General features: G+C 53.7%; 3 protein-coding genes and 1 long non-coding RNA gene across 10 annotated transcripts in view; 3 read left to right on the top strand and 1 right to left on the bottom strand.

Annotated features, from left to right (window-relative positions):
• Positions 1–843: 843 nt before the first annotated feature.
• On the top strand, positions 844–9,639 carry HOXB6 (homeobox B6). 3 transcript variants are annotated; one of them, XM_008013003.3, is made up of 3 exons: positions 844–946; positions 7,205–7,695; positions 8,750–9,639. In XM_008013003.3, exons 2-3 carry the CDS (start codon positions 7,281–7,283, stop codon positions 9,007–9,009), a joined length of 675 nt encoding a protein of 224 aa, XP_008011194.1. In that variant the 5' UTR covers positions 844–946; positions 7,205–7,280; the 3' UTR covers positions 9,010–9,639. The 3 variants fall into 3 exon arrangements, with proteins under 3 accessions (XP_008011194.1, XP_008011193.1, XP_008011192.1); XM_008013002.3 differs by having other exon boundaries at positions 851–946; positions 7,173–7,695; XM_008013001.3 differs by lacking the exon at positions 844–946 and having other exon boundaries at positions 6,975–7,695.
• Positions 857–17,930, top strand: part of HOXB3 (homeobox B3) — a 55,796-nt gene continuing 38,722 nt past the window's right edge. For all 5 annotated transcript variants that reach the window (XM_037993533.2, XM_073005397.1, XM_037993534.2 and 2 more), the window contains exon 1: positions 857–946. The gene's annotated coding sequence lies outside the window, so the exon portion shown is untranslated. The remainder of the gene's footprint in view (positions 947–17,930) is intronic.
• On the bottom strand, positions 3,091–13,120 carry LOC119622148 (uncharacterized). The gene is made up of 3 exons (XR_005238780.2): positions 13,015–13,120; positions 4,887–4,986; positions 3,091–3,357 (listed from the first exon to the last, which is right to left on the bottom strand). It is a non-coding gene; the product is annotated as an uncharacterized lncRNA (long non-coding RNA).
• Positions 9,743–14,141, top strand: HOXB5 (homeobox B5). Its single transcript, XM_008013005.3, has 2 exons — positions 9,743–12,260; positions 12,923–14,141. Exons 1-2 carry the CDS (start codon positions 11,699–11,701, stop codon positions 13,168–13,170), a joined length of 810 nt encoding a protein of 269 aa, XP_008011196.1. The 5' UTR covers positions 9,743–11,698; the 3' UTR covers positions 13,171–14,141.

Here is a 17,930-nt window from a genome sequence, read left to right as displayed (position 1 = left end):
CTGGCTCCTGCTCCTGCCTCACCCCAAAATTGTCTCAGAACAGTCCCTATGCAGAGGATTTGGGGTAGACTTTTACTCAAAGAGGGAGCAGAGCTTCTGTGGAAAATAGGGAGGTTCGGAAAAGAACCCCCTTCCCTGCTGTACGGTTATGGCTTCTCCACTCTGATTCCCTGCCCCCCCAAATCTCACCCCTTCTCAGATTGGGGTTTCCCCAAAAAGAGAGAAGGAGAAGAAAAGAAGATGGCGACTGAGAAAAGGGTTGCTGGTGGAGCAGCCATGAAGAAATGCAATAAATTCCTTGTTGTTTTATGAAAATTTACAACTTTGTGATAGAAGTTTATGAGTGGTTGAATCCAGCGATTGGCCGGCGCCGGTCATGTGGCCGGGCGATCGTGAACATGAACTTTTTATCATTTCCCTGGTGGTTATAATGCAGCATTCTTTTGGACACCACACCTAGGTCGGAGCACTGTCGTCCTTCAGGGCTCCAGCCTCTTGATATTTTTATACTTCAGTATCAGCTCGATAGAGCAAAAGAGAGAGAGGACGACAGAGGGGGGTGAGGAGAAAAGAGAGAGAGAGCGCGCAAGAGGGAGAGGGAGAGAAGGAGCGGTGGGAATTACACAAAGAGAGAACCAAAAATAATTTTGATTCCTAAGTTAATTTTCTCACTGATCTGGGATTTTAGTCACCATGGAAGGTAAATGGACAATCTGCCCAGGACCGCAGCCCGATACTATTTTTCAAAGCCAGAACTTACTCCATTTTCTATGCAAATGTCAGAAAAATGAAACACCCTCTCTCCCAAGTCTGAGAAGGGGAAGCAACGGCTCTCACGTTGGGACAATATTATCTGGAAGCTGAAGAAGAAACTGAATACTCCTTCTTTCCTCCCTATCCATTCCTTTCAATCCGGAGGGGAAAAAAAATCCCAAGGTCTGCAAAGGTAAGGGAGATTCTACAATTTTCCTGTTCTTTTGCATCGCTTTTGTGTGTGGGGGGGTGGGGCTTGGGTTTTTCTCCCTCCTCCCCCGCTCCAAGACGGGGCTGAACCCCATCTCTGGGCGCTGCAGGGAAAAGCTTCCCAGGAAATTCGGTGGTGGAGAGAGGGGTGGCTGCTTCCTGGAGGGGGAGCCAAGGCAGGGAAAGCGGGAAGAGGAATCAAAAGAGGGCCAGGAGACCAGCTCTAAGTCGCCTTCTTAAGCTTGGAGGAGAGACTCAAGCAAGGGGGCAGCGAAAGAGAGGATGGGGGGGTATCTGGACTTCAGTGGCACCTAAAGAAGCCAGTCGTTATGGCCCCCGTGGGCTTGCCCCCTCCCCCTCCTGCCATCCCTCCCTTGTCCCGGCCTCTGGCTATTGCCCCCGCGCAGTTATCTTGCCTGGTGCGGATATCGCTGGGTTCCCAGAAGCATTGGCATGTGGGGCGGTGGCGTTAAGGGACGTCCTGGTCTCTATAGGGCCTGGAATCTCTGCCGAGGCCGGCGAGGGAGAGGAAACGGCTAGAGAAACACAGAAAAGACAATTCACAGAGAAATGTTCACTATCTCCCTTCGGAGACATTTTTGAAATTAAAGGGCTGTGGGTGGAGACACCAAAAACGAGAGAGACCCCACACACACACCCACCAGGAAGCCTGCCCGAGAATGCCCAAGTATCTCGCCACTCCCGCAGGAGGGAGCCTCGCTCTGCAGGGAGACAGTTTTGTGGTTTTAATGCGGTAGGTTACAGCTGTTGGTTTCTGCACGATATTGATTCTATTACTTGCGTTGTATTGGTATGGGATGTGTGAATTTCGGTGGAGGAAAAAATTGCCATGTATATGTCTGATATGATAACATTTCAAACTTTCCTGGGTCCAGACGTGGTGACTGTGAAGAAGCCGTTAAGTGCATTTTTGTTTTAGGCTTGTAAATAAAAATAAAAAAGAAAGAAATGAAAGAAGAAAATAAAAAGAAAATCCAATTATGGGACCTAGCCGCGTCTAAACTGAAAAGCTAACTGGCACTGAGCTCAGACGGTCCCGTCCCTCGGGTGTCCGATTTTATCCCTCAGTCAGGCCTTCTAGAGGGTGGGGAGGGCAGAGAACCATTGGGCAGGAGACAGAGATTCCTAAAGTGGCTGGTGGGGTGGAAGTAGGTGCCAGCCTTGAGGCAAGTACTTTAAAATGAGGTAAGGGAGTTTCTGGGGAAGCTTCCAGCCAAGAGATGAGTGATGCTGGCTGTGCAGGCCAGGAGAGATTGGGATTTTTAGTTAGGTGTGCACAAACATGTAATTGCTTTTCTCTTTCTTAAGACCAGATGCAGGGCTTTCAGCCTCAGGCCTCTGGTTGCCCCGGAGTTATAGGGTCTGGGGCGTTTTGGAAGTGGGGATATATTTATTATCCCAGTCCTAAGCTAGGAGAGGAAAGACGCGGCCACTTGTGGCACGAAAGAGGCAGCTCTGTGGCCCCAGGTAGATGCCCTAGGTTCAGGCCCGGCCTGAGAGCCCGGAGGGACCGCTGGGCTTCGTAGCGAGAGTTCTCCGCCAGCACCCACGGCACTCGGGGCCTATTCTCAAGGGAAAAATTTCCCAAACCCACCCATACTAAAGGTCTTTTTCTCCTGTAGTCGTGGAGGGTTATAAATCCTCCCTTAGACAGTGCGCTGTGACCCAAATTATGCGGTTTGCTGCCATCTACCGTCCGTTCGGAGACAAGCGGCTTAGGCGCCGCAAGCCCCGCGACACTGTCCAGCGGTGCCCCCGACGCCTGGAGACCCGGTCGCGCAGGGTCCACGGGATTCGGGGGATTTCGGGCCCACGCCGACGCTCTCAGCTGGATCTTGGTTCCCCGGTGTGGGTTAGAGAAGTCTCTCCACCCATCATCCCCAAATTCCCACTCCCCCAGTCTCCGCCCATCCCAGCCCCAAACCTGGCGGCTGGCAGGGGAAGCGGCTTCCTCTAGGGCATATTTTAAAATGTCTAATTCTGCTTCCAGCGGGCAGGGGCCCTGAATCAAAGAGTAGAGGGATCAGGGACAAGACCCCCACCGCCATCCCCACCCCACCCCCACCCCACCAAGGCGCGGGAGAGGATGAGGCAGCTTGAGACATCCGAAGCCAAGGCTGTTCAAGGTTTATTTGGTTTTCTTCTCTGCCAAGGGAGGGGACCCGCAGGGCAGGCGCCGGCCCCGGCAGTTCCACTCGGTTGTCAAAAGACAAACCGGGTCTGTGTTCTCCTGGTTGGCTGGTGGGTCTCGCCAGTTCCTTGGTTGGTGGGTTCGTGGTGAAGGAATTGAACGGAGTTTTCTGGAAACTGTTGATGTCTGCAAGTGAGTGTCAATCCCCTCCCCCATTCTCGATCTTTTCAAGCGAAGTCGACCTAAATATGATTTGGGAAAAATTTGGTAGTGGACTGGGGCTAAATCATTAAGGAACCACACCGTCGTAATTTCTGTTCCTGTTGGACCCTTCACACCGGCTTAACTCGACCACCTTCCCAAGAGGGGGTGGCCAGGGCTAGGCTATGCGCCTCTGCTGCAGCGTTTGAATATTGGCCCCTGTCTCACGGGTTACTGATTAGCTTGGGCTTTCAAGCCGTAGGAGGAAGCTCTGGCAGTTCCTTTAAAGGTGCTGTGGTCCCATTCCTGGGTGGGGGTGGGGTTCCAGGAAATTGCCTGCGGTGCCAGTCAGATCAAGGTGTTCTCAGAGTCTGGCCCAGGGCTAGAGGAGCTGATGAGGTTAAGGTGCCTGGTGGTGCTGGGGACAAACACTGTGGCTGCGGCCCCCACCCGCTTTTGGAACCTCTGGAGCAGCTCTTTTCAGCTTTTCTGCAGGGAGAGTGACTTTCTGGTGGCTATATGGCCCGGCTCAGCGAGGTGCTCTATAGGAGGCCCCCACGGAGCCAGCCCTAGAAGGTCCTTGGCCCCTCGGAGATTGTTTTACTTTTGGACAATCCAAAAGACATGTAGAGAAGTCAAGCTGGTACATGGTACTGAAACACTTCAGGGCCTTTAGGTTGCGCCCTGGGTGCGGGTAGGAAACCGGGAGAATGGCCTCAGCGCTACTGCTCACTCCCCCTAAAGATCAAAGAGGATGCCACTCATTTGCATAATGAAAATGAAGGCTTTGTACTTTGATTTGGACGGACCAATTTTAGGGCAAAGTGTCTCATCTAAAGAGCCTTCCTCAACCTATGGGAGTGATCACTCAGCACCCCTGGGAACATTTATTTATGTTCCCCAAACCCAGAGAAACAGAGTCCAGGGTGAGAATTGAGTTGAATTATTTTCATTCCACCCCACCCCAGCCAAAGTTGGGAGTAGTGGGGGAAGGTGCTCATCACCCCCAAAGAGCTGAGGGAGAGGGCCTTATAGCTTAGAGGAAATCAGAAGCCTGGACAATGTCTCAGCACCCCCCACACACACCACACACACACACACACACACACACACACACACAAAGAGGCAAATATCCCTCCTGAGGTTACCTATCAAGAATTTTTCTCCTGAACTGAACACAACTTAGGAAACATTTTCCTGGGAGCTGGAATGTGTTAGCTTCCCACAGGACTGCAGACTCACAGCATAGAAGATTACAATTATAAATCCTGCCTGTGGGGTATCTGTGCAATCCCTCTGTTATGTACTCAAGAATTGGTACACACTTCTATCCATCTCTCTGAACACACACTTCTTCGTTGAGGCAGGGAGAGACACCCCAGACTGGCGGATGGCTGAGCCCGCTGTGTATTTACATATTCCCCCATGGAGACAGACAGAGGGCGGTGGACCGAACCACAGACAGATTCGTAGGGATCTGGCTCCAGAAAGGAGTCAGTCTCTGGCCCGCCCTGCCCGCCTGCTCTTTTTCCCAAACAAACGGATCAGACGAATAAACGCTCATAAATACCTCTGGGCTTAGATAAGAGCGATGAGGCGCTATTTCCTTTCATGCCCGACTCCAGGCGCCCAGGCCCTGCCTGTAGTGGCTCCATCTCCAGACAAGCAACCTGCAGAGGTGAGGTAAATTTGGGGGCTGTGATTCTAAAGATAGGGCAATTATTTTCCTGCTTCTGACACAGGGAAATGCTCCCTTCCTCACCAGATCTTATTTTGTTCAGACTCCACTGAGAAAACCACACTATTTAGTGCTAGGATGGGGACATTGTTGGGCCGGGAGGAGGCACGGAAGGCTGAGGCCCAGGGCTCAGCCTCAGCAGCAGGGAGGGAGGTGCATGCAAGCCCTCTCTCCCACTTTTTTTCCCCCAGTTCAAATGGCCCCTAGTCCTCTCTAGAAGCGAGCCCAACCATAGCTAGGTTTGGAATATTTATCCTTCTTCATGATCAGAGGGTTTAAATTTGTTTTCTTAAATGCTTATCAAAAACTCCCATAGAGTCAGGTTAGGAAGTGATTGGAGGGACATCCAGGGATGGCCATTTTGCCATTAAGGTACAGCCTAGAAGTTGCCCTGAGTTCAGAGAGCCTTGGAGACCATGTTGCAACCAAATAAGTTCCCACCCTTGGTCATCTAAGCTCAGTCCTCTACCACCTTCCCTAGTGTCTTGTTCCATCTTCAGTGGGGAGAACTTGGCCAGAAAAAGGAGCTCAAAGGAAGGACAAGGCAGAGGAGGGTCAGCCTGGCCTGACATCTGACTTTGTTCCATGCCCTGGCCCCTTCTTGTCCCCAGGTGTGAAGGTTGTCACCCTTCACTATGTGGCCTGTGTATGCATATTAGAATGTTGGAAATGCTCTGTGGCCCTGTCTCCCAGCCTGGGCTCAATGCTCATTTTCCTTGGATGAAAGAGCCAGAGATATACATTCTCTCACACACCCAAATTTGTAAGGCAGCAAAGCTGATGATATGAACATGGGGTGTGGGAGGGAATTGTAGCGATGCTGAGACACAGACAGAAGGGAGAGGGAATGCTGGCTGATGGCTGGAAGCTGCCTGCTGAGTCCCCAAGAGAACGCAAATGCCCTTCTCTCCCTATCAAACTAAAGCAAAAACCAAGTCTTGGGAAAAAATTAATTTCAAAAAGAACTGGCAGCTCCTACAGAGACTTGGAAGAAGAGTGAGGGTGCCTTTCTTCCCAGTGGTCTCTGACTGCCTCAACTATCAGGAGGGTTTGAAGCCCACAACTGGAAGAAGAATGATTTCTTCCTTGTGCCCAGATTTATAGGGACATACTTGATTCCTGAAAATCCTATAGCCCAGGCTATTCTTAAGTCTTTTGGGATTGCAGAGGGTACCGGAGTGAGGGTTGCAGGCAGGATAGGGATCAGACAAATAAAGCCGCCTAGGCTGAGGGATACCCCTCACTCCTTCACTCCATATTGCCAAGTGAGGAGAGGGTTAGTCGCTTTCCCCAGTGCCCCTTCCCCTGCCAAGAGTGAGAAGCTGCATACTAGAACCAGGCAGAATGTTTTGCGTAGCCGCCCCCATCGCCACCTTCCAAGAAGCTCCTAGTCTAGCCACAGAGCCAGAAGGGGAAGCTTGGGCTCAGTCCCTCCTGCCAGCTCCTCCTCTTCTGGGTCTTCTAGGCAGTGGGATCTGGCCTGCCCCCTCAGAACAGAAGGGTTGTGGAGAAGCAGGAACAATAACCCGAGGCTTGGAGGAGAGAGATCAGATCTGATAAACAGGAAGAACCATGTTCAAAACCTGGGGAGGAGGGTGTTTCTTCTTTGCTTGTCTTAGCGGAGAACTCTTCTCACCTTCTACCGACACAAAACCCTAGAAACAAATCTTCTTTAGTTCTCTCTCAAGGAGATTCGGAGACATGTACCCACCCCTCCCTGGAGAGAAGGGGCCCAAGCAATGCAGGGGTTAACTTTTCTGAAAACACAATTAACTTTTTCCAATCCTGCGTGGGGGGGGGGGAGAGATATATTTATTTAATCACCCAGGAGTGGGGTGGTCTCAATCTAAACGCTCCCTCCTCCCTCAAAGGCACAGAGCCTGTTTCACAGATCCTACGTAGGTGGAACAGGACGCGCTGTGTTGTTGGGGAGAGAGAGAGAAAGGCGAAGGAGAAGGAGGAAAAAAAAGGTTGATAGGTTTGTGCGCGGGTCCCTCGTGCGGGCTGCGCTCCTCCTGGGTGCTATTTGACAATTCCTGCCTCTGCCATTGGTCAGTGTTGGATCAGATGGTTGTATTTCCTTCTGGCCCTCACTGGCACCTCGCCATCCCCCCTCAGCTAAAACCCAATCTCGGATATACTACTAATAGGCGCGGCGCTCGGACTATAAAACAACAAATCATAAACCCGGCGGAGCTGCAGCGGCCGCGCGCGTCTCCCCTCCCAATGAGTTCCTATTTCGTGAACTCCACCTTCCCCGTCACTCTGGCCAGCGGGCAGGAGTCCTTCCTGGGCCAGCTACCGCTCTACTCGTCGGGCTATGCGGACCCGCTGAGGCATTACCCCGCGCCCTATGGGCCAGGGCCGGGCCAGGACAAGGGCTTTGCCACTTCCTCCTATTACCCGCCGGCGGGCGGTGGCTACGGCCGAGCGGCGCCCTGCGACTACGGGCCGGCCCCGGCCTTCTACCGCGAGAAGGAGTCGGCCTGCGCACTCTCGGGCGCCGAAGAGCCGCCCCCGTTCCACCCCGAGCCGCGGAAGTCGGACTGCGCGCAGGACAAGAGCGTGTTCGGCGAGACAGAAGAGCAGAAGTGCTCCACTCCGGTCTATCCGTGGATGCAGCGGATGAATTCGTGCAACAGTGAGTGAGACTTCCCGTCGCCGTAGCCCTGGCTCCCCTGGACCCCCACCCCGGGACACAGAACTAGTGAGCGCCCCCTGCCCCAATCTCCCACAGGGTGCTGGGTGGGCATCTCAGTTAGAAGATAGGAGGAGATTGGGTGCCTGCCCAGGGTCTCTCGCTGTGTCTCCTATTAGGCAGGAGTTACAAAGTTTGCAAAGTCCCAGCCGCACTGGGAGTAATGAGGAGCGAGTGTGCTCTCCTGGGGCCCCTGGCCAGAGCCGGGGTTCCAGGACAGGAAAGGGAGCAGGGGCCCGCAGTCACGGGCTTGGCTTTACTTTGCGCCCCCAGCCCCCCTCTCCCAGCCCTGGTAGGGTTCCCCAACCAAAGGCGGCTCCATTAAAAACGGAGTGCGTCATGCAAGGGGGTAGGAGGTGACGCTGAAGAGGAAGAGTTGAGTCTGACTGGGACTGTGTTTCCCTGAGGGTGGGGGGCTGGGGCAAGATGAGGCACCAGGAAAGGAGTGGTAATCAGAGGAGGGAGGAGGAATAAGGGGAAGGAAGAGAGAGGGAGCAGGCGGAGCGAGAGAGGAAGAAACAGGCGCGGGGTCTCAGGTTGGATTATTTGTTGGCCTTAAGTCCCAACTGATGTCCATTAGCCGGACTCGAAAGTGAGGAGCCGTTAATGTGGACTATGGATCGATCTACGTCATTACGGATTAAGGGCCTGGATTTATCACTGGGTTGGCGGAATGGGGGTTGGGGAGAAAGATGGATGGAAAGCGAGGGAAAGACAAGATGCAACTAGGAAGAGACACACCTGACCAGCCCCTCCCCCCAGGCTCAGGTGGGAGTTCAAACTGCTCCTCCCCTCCCCCATCTAGACAGACGGCACAGGCCTAGGAGACCAGGAGGGAATCTGGAGGGGGCGCTGGAGGAGTGCGAAACGGGGGAAGGGAACCGGCAGAGTGGAGGGTATCCCTGTACTGGCTGTAGTCTGTGTTCGAGGGTCGACTAGGGGAGGGGGCCCTGGGCCCGGTGACCCCAGGCCTCAGCATCTCCACTCTGCGTAACAGGTTCCTCCTTTGGGCCCAGTGGCCGGCGAGGCCGCCAGACATACACGCGTTACCAGACGCTGGAGCTGGAGAAGGAGTTTCACTACAATCGCTACCTGACGCGGCGGCGGCGCATCGAGATCGCGCACGCCCTGTGCCTGACTGAGCGGCAGATCAAGATATGGTTCCAGAACCGACGCATGAAGTGGAAAAAGGAGAGCAAACTGCTCAGCGCGTCTCAGCTCAGTGCCGAGGAGGAGGAAGAAAAACCGGCCGAGTGAAGGTGCTGGAAAGGGAGGGAGGACGCGAGGGGAAAGGCCTGTGGGGAGCCGAGGGCGTCGGAGAGACCCGGGAAGGAAGGCTCTCGGGTGGGGGAGCCAGGAGACCTGCTCTCCAGCGCACGACAGGCAAGGCCCAGCTCTCTCCTGGACGCCCCCGCCCGCACAGCTCCCGGTGGGTGCTCTGAGGCCTCACTACTCGAGCCCACCCAGCACCCCGCGCGCCCTTCCTTCCCGAGGAACTCGCCTCAGCCTGATCAGGCTTCCTGGTGAGAACTGAGGATCGGACTCACTTGATGTTTCCTGGAAGCAGAGCAAAATGCTCTTGTCCCTGTCGCGTCTCATTTCGTCCATGTCCCCCATGCACGGTTCAATGGTAGATTCGCTGTCCCCTCAGCGGAGGCCTTGAAGACTCCCTGATCCCAGACCTGTCATCTCTCCCACCCCCTCCCCAAAGCCACTGGAAGGAGCACATACTACCTAGAAGTAAGAAGAGGAGCCTCAGAAGAAAACAAAGTTCTATTTTATTAATTTTCTATGTGTTGTGTTTGTAGTCTTGTCTTAGCTCGGGACGTGAAATACTTCGATGATGATAATAATAATAATAACAATAATAAAGATGTGAAAACTCGACGCTGGGTCACCTCCGATCCTCCCCTGCCGTTTTTCACTCTCCCCTCAACCCCCAACCTCTCCATCTGTCTTGAGCCAGAATTCTTCAGCAAGAGCGAGAGCCCTGGCCCGCTGAAGCGAGCCCTGTTCGACTGGGAAGTTACAGCTGAGATAAAGGCTGGAGCGATCAGTCCTGCCCAGGCCCCAGCGCTGCGTTTCCCTGGTGCTGAGGCTCACAGCCGCCTCTCCCCGTGCAGACTTGGGGGATGGAGAGGGGCTGTTTCCCTCTCATTCTCTAGCCTCTCCTCCTGTGTCCACAGCACTAAGGGAGCCACTGAGGCCCCTAAAGCTCTCTTGCGGAGACAGAGCCATCGAGTCTGGGGGCCTCTGCAGCACTTTTCTGTGCTCACCTTCGCAGAGACCCCTGGCCTTTGGCCCGTCCACATGGCCAGGTTTTTTCGCCAGCCTTGGCCCTCCACTCCTGGCCTGTGGCTCCGGAGACTAAAAAACGGGGCCACTGGATATCTCTCGCCCTGTAGCTGAAGGCTCCAGGTGCCCCTTCCCACCTCAAGTAGGAGGTCAGCCTCAAGTAGGAGATCAGCCTCAAGCAGGGGAATGTAAAGTCACCAGCCAGGCACAGGCCGAAGGGCACAACTTTCCCTTGCTCCTTGGAGACCCCAGGGCAGGAGGCCAGGTGATGGGGCATTTAGTGTCATCCTCTCAACCGGGAATGGCCCATTCTCTCTCTGCTTGCAGCGGCACCCAGAGGGCAAGTTGCGGCCACTGTTTTCCTTTATTCCTCCGCCCTCTGGCTTCCTTTATTATTTTTAAAGAAAATAATCCCCTTCTAATAGGGGACCAGCTGCGGGCGGTCTCTGGCCGCCCAGGGTGCTCAGCAAAGCATGCGGGTCCTTGGAACCCCTTTTCCGGGAAGGCGGCTGACACCAGGCAAATTCTCAAACTGCCCAGCTGCAAGTGAGGGGCCTGGAGTGGGGCCTCCGAATGCAATAGCCTAGGACGAGGGGAAGGGGCTCCGCTTTACAAACTCTCAGACACGTTACTACTCAAACCCAAGCAGCAGACGCGGTGGCCGCTGCGGTCTTTTCGGCAACTAGGCCACTTAGCCCCAGCTGTGTTCGGCTTCTGGGGTCCCTGTCCTGCTCTGTCACTTCCCATGCCTGGGTTAAGGACCACCAAGGAGGTCAGGAAGGGGATTTCGAACTTCCAAGTGGCCCAGGAGAAGTGAGCGCTTCTCCTGCTTGTTTCTCAAGCCTCCCGCCCAGTCCTGCCGGCTCGGCCTGGGCGCTGTGGACCGGCAACAGCAGCCCCACCAGCATGCAGGCAGGGCTAAGCTCCCGGGGAAAACCCGTTGCAATAATTGTTTTTCACACACAACTTCCAACCCTTCCCCCATTTCCGCCTCCAACTCGGAGACTTGCAAAGCCCGAGAAAGGGAAAAGCAACTCAATCTTTGATCTTCTCATCCAAAGTTAAAATAATAACGACAGTGATGATGTAGGGAGAAGGAACCAAATAGAGAGGCTAACCCCACCCACAAGAAAGTGGGTAAAAAGCCCAACCCCTGCTCGAAAAGGCTCAACCCTGTGGCTGAGCCTTGGCCGGGTTTCTTTCTCTCCCGGCGGCTGCAGGGAGCCGGCAGGGAGGCAGCCGCTGCCGCCATAGCGGTCTCCCGCCCGCGCTCCCATCGATCGCCGGGAGGTGGCGCGCTCTGCTCAGAGGCCAACGCCAACCTTCTCCCTGTTTCTCCCCCTTCTCCTTTTTCCCCCTCTCTTGGAGGCTCGCATTGAATCGGCCCTAACGATTCTCGGATCGTCATTATTTGTAACCATAGAGCATGAATTACCTCTTGAGGTCATCAGCGAGAATTTACGACTGGTCAACAAAAGCACGTGATTCCCTAACGCCCCCCCACCCCCCTTCCAACCCCCCCCATATTTGGCCGCATACATAGCAAAACGAAGTACAGTGCATCGCTATAATTCATTAATACATCATAAATCGTGAAGCACAGGGTTATAACGACCACGATCCACAAATCAAGCCCTCCAAAATCACCCAAATGAGCTCGTACTTTGTAAACTCCTTCTCGGGGCGTTATCCAAATGGCCCGGACTATCAGTTGCTAAATTATGGCAGTGGCAGCTCTCTGAGCGGCTCTTACAGGGATCCCGCTGCCATGCACACCGGCTCTTACGGCTACAATTACAATGGGATGGACCTCAGCGTCAACCGCTCCTCGGCCTCCTCCAGCCACTTTGGGGCGGTGGGCGAGAGCTCGCGCGCCTTCCCCGCGCCCGCCCAGGAGCCCCGCTTCAGGCAAGCGGCTTCGAGCTGCTCCCTGTCCTCGCCCGAGTCCCTGCCCTGCACCAACGGCGACAGCCACGGCGCCAAGCCCTCTGCTTCGTCCCCCTCCGACCAGGCGACCTCAGCCAGTTCCAGCGCCAATTTCACCGAAATAGACGAGGCCAGTGCGTCCTCGGAGCCTGAGGAAGCGGCGAGCCAGCTAAGCAGCCCCAGCCTAGCTCGGGCGCAGCCAGAGCCCATGGCCACCTCCACAGCCGCGCCCGAGGGGCAGACTCCGCAGATATTCCCCTGGATGAGGAAGCTTCACATCAGCCATGGTAATTCTCTCTCTCTTTTTTGTATTCTCAGCTTTCCTTCTCTGCGTTTTAGGGTGGGATGGGGGGAACAAGGAGAGCTTGGCTTTACCCTAAATATAGATTCATTTTTCCAAGGGGGAGAAGTCTCCAAGAGGGGCCTCATAGCTTGGTAGACAGAGCCAAACAGGGTCTCTCTGTTAGAGGGGGGTATTTTTAATAATTTGTTTCAGCTTCGGCTTAGGTTTTTATTAGCGCAGCTGTACCAGCTTTAGAATAAAGGATGGGGTTCATGTAATGTGGGGAAGGGTCCTGCTTACCCCTGAAATTTTGAGACTACCGCTAGCAAAGAAGGGGTGAGCAGTAAAAGGAGCTTTCCAGGGCAAAAGTGCAACCGCTCTCCTCCCTCCCGGGGCGAGCGGCCGCCTGAGCCCAGCCAAGGGTGAGGCACTAGGAGCGAGCAAAAGACAAAGCCGGGCGCACTAGCTGCCGGCAGAAGTGGGGGATGCAGGAGAAAGGGGTGCAGAAATCGAGCTTCAATGTGGGCATCTGGAGTAGAGAGGATTGGAGCTGTGGTGAGCTGGGTGCCCGGACGCTTGGGTCCTGCTCCCCCGCCCCCTCCCACCCAGTGCCCCCTCCCTTAACCGGAATAACGTTGCCTTGCGGCTTTCCTCTGTCTGCTCCAGATATGACCGGGCCGGACGGGAAAAGGGCCCGGACCGCGTATACCCGCTACCAGACCCTGGAGCTGGAAAAGGAGTTCCACTTCAACCGCTACCTGACCCGGCGACGGCGCATCGAGATCGCCCACGCACTCTGCCTGTCCGAGCGCCAGATCAAGATCTGGTTCCAGAACCGGCGCATGAAGTGGAAGAAGGACAACAAACTGAAAAGTATGAGCCTGGCTACAGCCGGCAGCGCCTTCCAGCCCTGAGCCCGCCCAGAGGAGCCCAGCGGCCCAAGAGCCCATGCCACCCCCAGCCCTAGCCCCTCCAATCCTCCCCGCGCTGCCGCCGCCCGCTGGGGACCGGTTCCCACAAGCCTGCCTCGCCCCGGCCTTGTGTTACGATATTTCGATATTTCGTTTGGTCTTAGGTCTTCCTGTGGCTCCCTCTCTCCTGGACTGGTTATCTTGTTATTATTGTTAATAATAATAATTATTATTATTTTCCTTCCATGCTCCCAACTCCCTTCTGCTTGCCCCAAATCCGCCAGCGTTTCTGAATGTTTGTGTCTGTGATTGCAGTCCTTCCCCCAGGGAAAAAAAAAAAAAAAAAGAAATTCGCATGTTTAATGTGAACTCTCCCCTCCCCATCTGTGTTCTAACTTATTTATAAAAAGATGATCGCTGTATTTTGAGTTTCAGCTGGAAACTTCTGTAAGGGGCAGCAGTTGAGATGGGGTAGTGCCGCAGTGGGGCCAAGCTGAGCTGGCCTCGGAGATGGAGTCTCTTTTCATTCTCCTCCTCCTCTCTCTCCACTCCCCAGGCCCAAGTCTCCTAGGGGCTTGGTCCTAGGGTGGGAAGGGGCTAGGGAGGACCAAAGGGATGATATTGAGAAGAAAGAAAGAAGATAGTGAGATTTAAGTTCCTGCTGCCTGGGTAGGCCCCGCAAGGCCTGGTCTGGGAGTATACGGAAACAAAAATGATCCTCAGTGCAAAATGTCTTGTGTATTTCTCTGTGAATCTATGGGTCTGGCTAGAGGGCCCAAAGCTTGTAAATATGGGGATATTCTGGGTCAGACCCATCTCTCCCTTAACCATTTTGCTTCCAAGACCATTTGTAGTGAGCGAGTGGATGCTGTGCTACGTGTGAAATCTGTCTTTGCGGGGCCTGTCTCAGTGATTCGCTTTTGGTATTTGTTTGTAGCTTTCCTGGAAGTCAAATAAATGTTTCCCCCACTCCATTGCCCTTCCACTTGTCTTTTCTCCGAGGGGTCTGCCTCTTCCATCCCAGGCACACCCTGCACCATTCTCAATAGATCTGGGGTGCAGGGAAGAAAAAGTAGGCTGCTCCCCAACAGCTCTTCTCAGCCATGTAAGTCCCTGGCTTGGTCAACAGTGCCTGGGCTAGAGAACAGACCTTCGTGCCTGGGGAACTCCAAGGCCCAGAAACCCCATGTGGGGCTGCGGCAGGGGAAAGGCTGAACTAGACTCCATCCTGGTCTTCCATTAGCTGGCCAAGGAAGCCTCTGGAAAACTCTTCTGGGAAAGTAATTTGGGCCTAAGTCCTCAGCAGGAGGCTCCTAGCCTTTTGGGAGTGGTAGAGGCCTGCCCAGCCCCCTGTCTCCTACTCCAAGTCCCAATTCAGCTCTGCCACCAACTAAAGCAAAAAAAAAAAAAAAAAATCAGTTGAATTTCAAAGGATTTCTCTCATCCTCAGCCTTCCCTACCCTTATCAAGGGCTCCTTCTCTCCAAGGGTCCAACTGATCTTCCCTCTTGATTAGGAGTTAGAGTCCCTTCAGAAAGACCCCTGGTTCCCCCTTCAGCCTGGCCCAGGGCCAGGGCCCAGTCCACCTCCATCCAAGTCAGCCTCCACCCTGATCGCAAGAGTCAAGTCTGGACACTTACCCGGTCAATCCCTTCCAGCTTGGCCCAACTTCTTACTGGACTTGGGGGGAGGGGGAGCTGGTGAGGAGGCAGCCGAGGGTCGTGGGGGCTCTACTTGGCCCTCCTTTCCCTTCACCCCTTGACTTTGTCCCCCTTTGTCGATAGCAAACTATCCCAAAAGTCGCTATGACATTTAGATGTCAAATGGATAGGGGTTTTATCTCGAAGTTAGATCGTAAAAATCGCCGAGAAGTCAGACAGATACCCCTCACTGGCTCGAGAAAGTCACGTGAGGTCCATAAAGTTAGTTTTATGGTTTTGGGGAGTTGACACCGCGCAGTATATTTCACATTCTCCAGAATGTTAAGTGACACTTTAACTGCTCGCTGTGATGGGGAAGGGGGCAGAAGTAGGTGAGCACTCTTCCAGCCTGGAGCAGCCGGACCAGCCCAGAAGGCAGCAGCGGCCCAGGCCAGCATTCCCACAGTAAGTCGCTTTCAGCTTTCGCTTTTACCCCTTGCAATTCTGGGACTTGGGACTGGGGGAAGAAAACTTGTTTCCAGCTGGGGCTGTGGGGTGATATGGGGGAAATTTAGCCTGTTTTATGCACCCATTTCTAAGGGACTGTGTGCCTGAAATGAGTGCTCTCAGTTTCATAAGGCCTCATGGGTCGGGGGTGCCTGATTTTTACTAGCAGGAGTGTCTGACTTTGTGGGGAAAAGGGTTTGTGTGGGGGATCCATGCTCCCTCAGTGCCAGCGGAAATTTAGGGACCAAGAAGGAGGGGTGTGCATTGCTGAAAGAAGGGGCCATTGTGGGGGGCCACTTCACTGCTGGATATCTTCAGACAGCTATTTCCCCACCCTCAGTAAAGAAACTTTATTACATTCATTTGTCAGAGGTGTGGGGGGGTGCACCTCTGGGCACTTTTATCTGGATACATGTGAGCTGAGAAAAAGCACCGGGTAGGTGGCTGCTGTGGGCTGCCTTGCTCTGGGGTGCTCTCTGGCTTTCAGATCTTTGAAGCCCATAAAAAGGGGTTCCTCCAGTTATCTTTGGCTTCATCAGGCTTCTCTGGGATGGGGAGCACAGCGCTGCTTTTGCTTCCACCTTCAGCCTGTTGGTCTCAAGCTAATCTTTCTCCTTGGCTCAAAGTAGGATCCTGAAGTCAGACTAGGGAGCGGACAGAGTGGGCAATCCCCCCAGTTCAAAACCTAATTCCTGAACCAGGAGTGGGGGAAGGGAAGAGCTTCTTCTCTTGCCTAGAGGTGTTAGGTGTTTAAGTAGAACTCTGGCATGCCCTCCATAAATAAAATTAGCTCAAGAATACAAATCCCTCAACTGTCAGGAGGAAATAGATTCAGGAGCTGGAAGAGAAAATAGGAAATGTGCTCTTTTTCCCTCTTCTCTTCCGGGCACACCCTCAAAGGCCCCTTTGTTTTGTGGCACCATAAACCAGAGAGACTTCAGGATTTGATCCCCAGGGGTTCTGTTATTTTCTAGGGAAAAGTCACTCTTCTAAAAGTCAGAGGCCTCTTCCCCACCAAATTGACCCCCCTCCAATTTAAGACCTATGGGGCTAACTACCCTGTCACTCCTGCTTTCACCAGCCTGCCATCCCTTGATTCACCTCACCAACTGCCATAGGTAGTTTCTGGGATTGGATATCTGGCACCTTGAGGGGCTTCTGATCTTTGGGACAAGGATGGGGTCATAAGACTCCCTTTTTCCCATTAAGGGACATTGGAATTCTCCCCCTCTCCTCTTTCTCCTGAAGCCACTCTCTATTCCCTGAGCTCTCTATCCACTGCCCAAGCCTGACTTACAGGAGATCCTTAACAGGCTTTAAGAGCAGAGTCACCCTGATTTGAAGACACATCATCCCAAGAATGATGAGGGCATTTGTATCCCTTAGAAAGGAGACACACGTTGACTCCCAAAGGATCCCCAGAACCATTGAAAATATAAAGAAGTGCCAGAGGCACAGCTTCCGCAGTCTTCCACTGTACAAGGCAGTGGAGTTGACAGACATGCAGAGAAAGAGTTCCGCAAGGGAGAGTCTGACCTGGGTCTCCAGGGGAACCCCATTCCTACTGTGCCCCTGGCTTCACTCTAATATACTTCCCTTTCTTAAAGCCCTCCTGGAAGCTAAAACCCCAGATAGCAAGGCCTGCTGCTGAAAAATTGTTTCTTCGCCCCCTCTCATGTCAGTTCTGCAGGCTCTGACATCTACTAAGCATATCTGGCTGGATTTTGCAGGATGGCAAAGAGCAACTTGGGGTGCCAGTTCCACCTCAGTGACCAAACCCTTGAAGGGTCTCCTCCAGCTCTAAGCAGGTCCTGGAGAAGATGCCTAGGCTGGGCTTTCCTCTTCTCCACTTCAGGCTCCCTAAGCTGAACCCCAGTCCGGTCTGAACACCAACCAGGACAAGTTGGGGGAGGCAATGAGAGGTGTGAAGGGATTTCTGGTGCCAAGAACTCTCTCCTCTGCCCCAGACCTCTGTCATCTCCTCCTGCCCTCCTTAGGCTATCTCCCTCTAAGGAAGCAGCTCTACTCTCTCCAGAGCTTTGCTCTCCCTCCTCTCCCACCCGCTTCTTCTCTCTGCCAGTCCAGGCTTCAGCCTCTTGAGCTACAAGCCAGGCCGATACCCTCTGGCCAAATCTTCAACCTGGGGCAGGCCCCAGGAGGTGACAGCTGGAGATTAAGGCTGCAGTTTCTCTTTTCCCTTTGAGGCCAGCCTGGCCACCACTCAGTGGACAATTCAATTTGGATTTTTTTTGTTTTGTTTTATTTGGTTATTTGTTTTGTTTCTCTGAGGCCAATGGGTGGGAGGAAGTATAAAGAAGTGTAAACAGGAAAGCCAGCCGGGCCTGGAGTTCCAATTGCCCATATTTCATCGGCTTCCTCTCCATAACTGTGGCAGGGACACTTAACCCTTCCCTGGCTGTGAGAAGTTATTCTCTGAGGGCTGGTGAGCAGAATGGGAATATCCAAGAGGAAGCTCCTTTCCTTGACTGGTTCCTTTATCCCTGGGATTTGCATACCAAGGATTCAGAGCAATGGAGAAGACAGAAGCTCAGCACAACCCCCCAGACTCAGTCCCTTCCCAGGACTAGTCTCCCCAGCATGGACTTCTCAGCTTGGG

Source organism: Chlorocebus sabaeus, chromosome 16 (genome assembly GCF_047675955.1).
Source record: "Chlorocebus sabaeus isolate Y175 chromosome 16, mChlSab1.0.hap1, whole genome shotgun sequence".
NCBI classification, from domain to species: Eukaryota; Metazoa; Chordata; class Mammalia; order Primates; family Cercopithecidae; genus Chlorocebus; species Chlorocebus sabaeus.
The sequence above is the reverse complement of the archived record's forward strand: the minus strand, read 5'-3'. Positions and strand labels throughout refer to the sequence as shown.

Bases quoted from the DNA above. Each gene is read 5' to 3' on its own strand.
- HOXB5 (XM_008013005.3), top strand. From the start codon at position 11,699: ATGAGCTCGTACTTTGTAAACTCCTTCTCGGGGCGTTATCCAAATGGC. The intron at 12,261-12,922 runs GTAATTCTCTCT...TGTCTGCTCCAG, and splicing joins GAAGCTTCACATCAGCCATG to ATATGACCGGGCCGGACGGG.
- HOXB6 (XM_008013001.3), top strand. From the start codon at position 7,122: ATGGTTGTATTTCCTTCTGGCCCTCACTGGCACCTCGCCATCCCCCCT. The intron at 7,696-8,749 runs GTGAGTGAGACT...TCTGCGTAACAG, and splicing joins GCGGATGAATTCGTGCAACA to GTTCCTCCTTTGGGCCCAGT.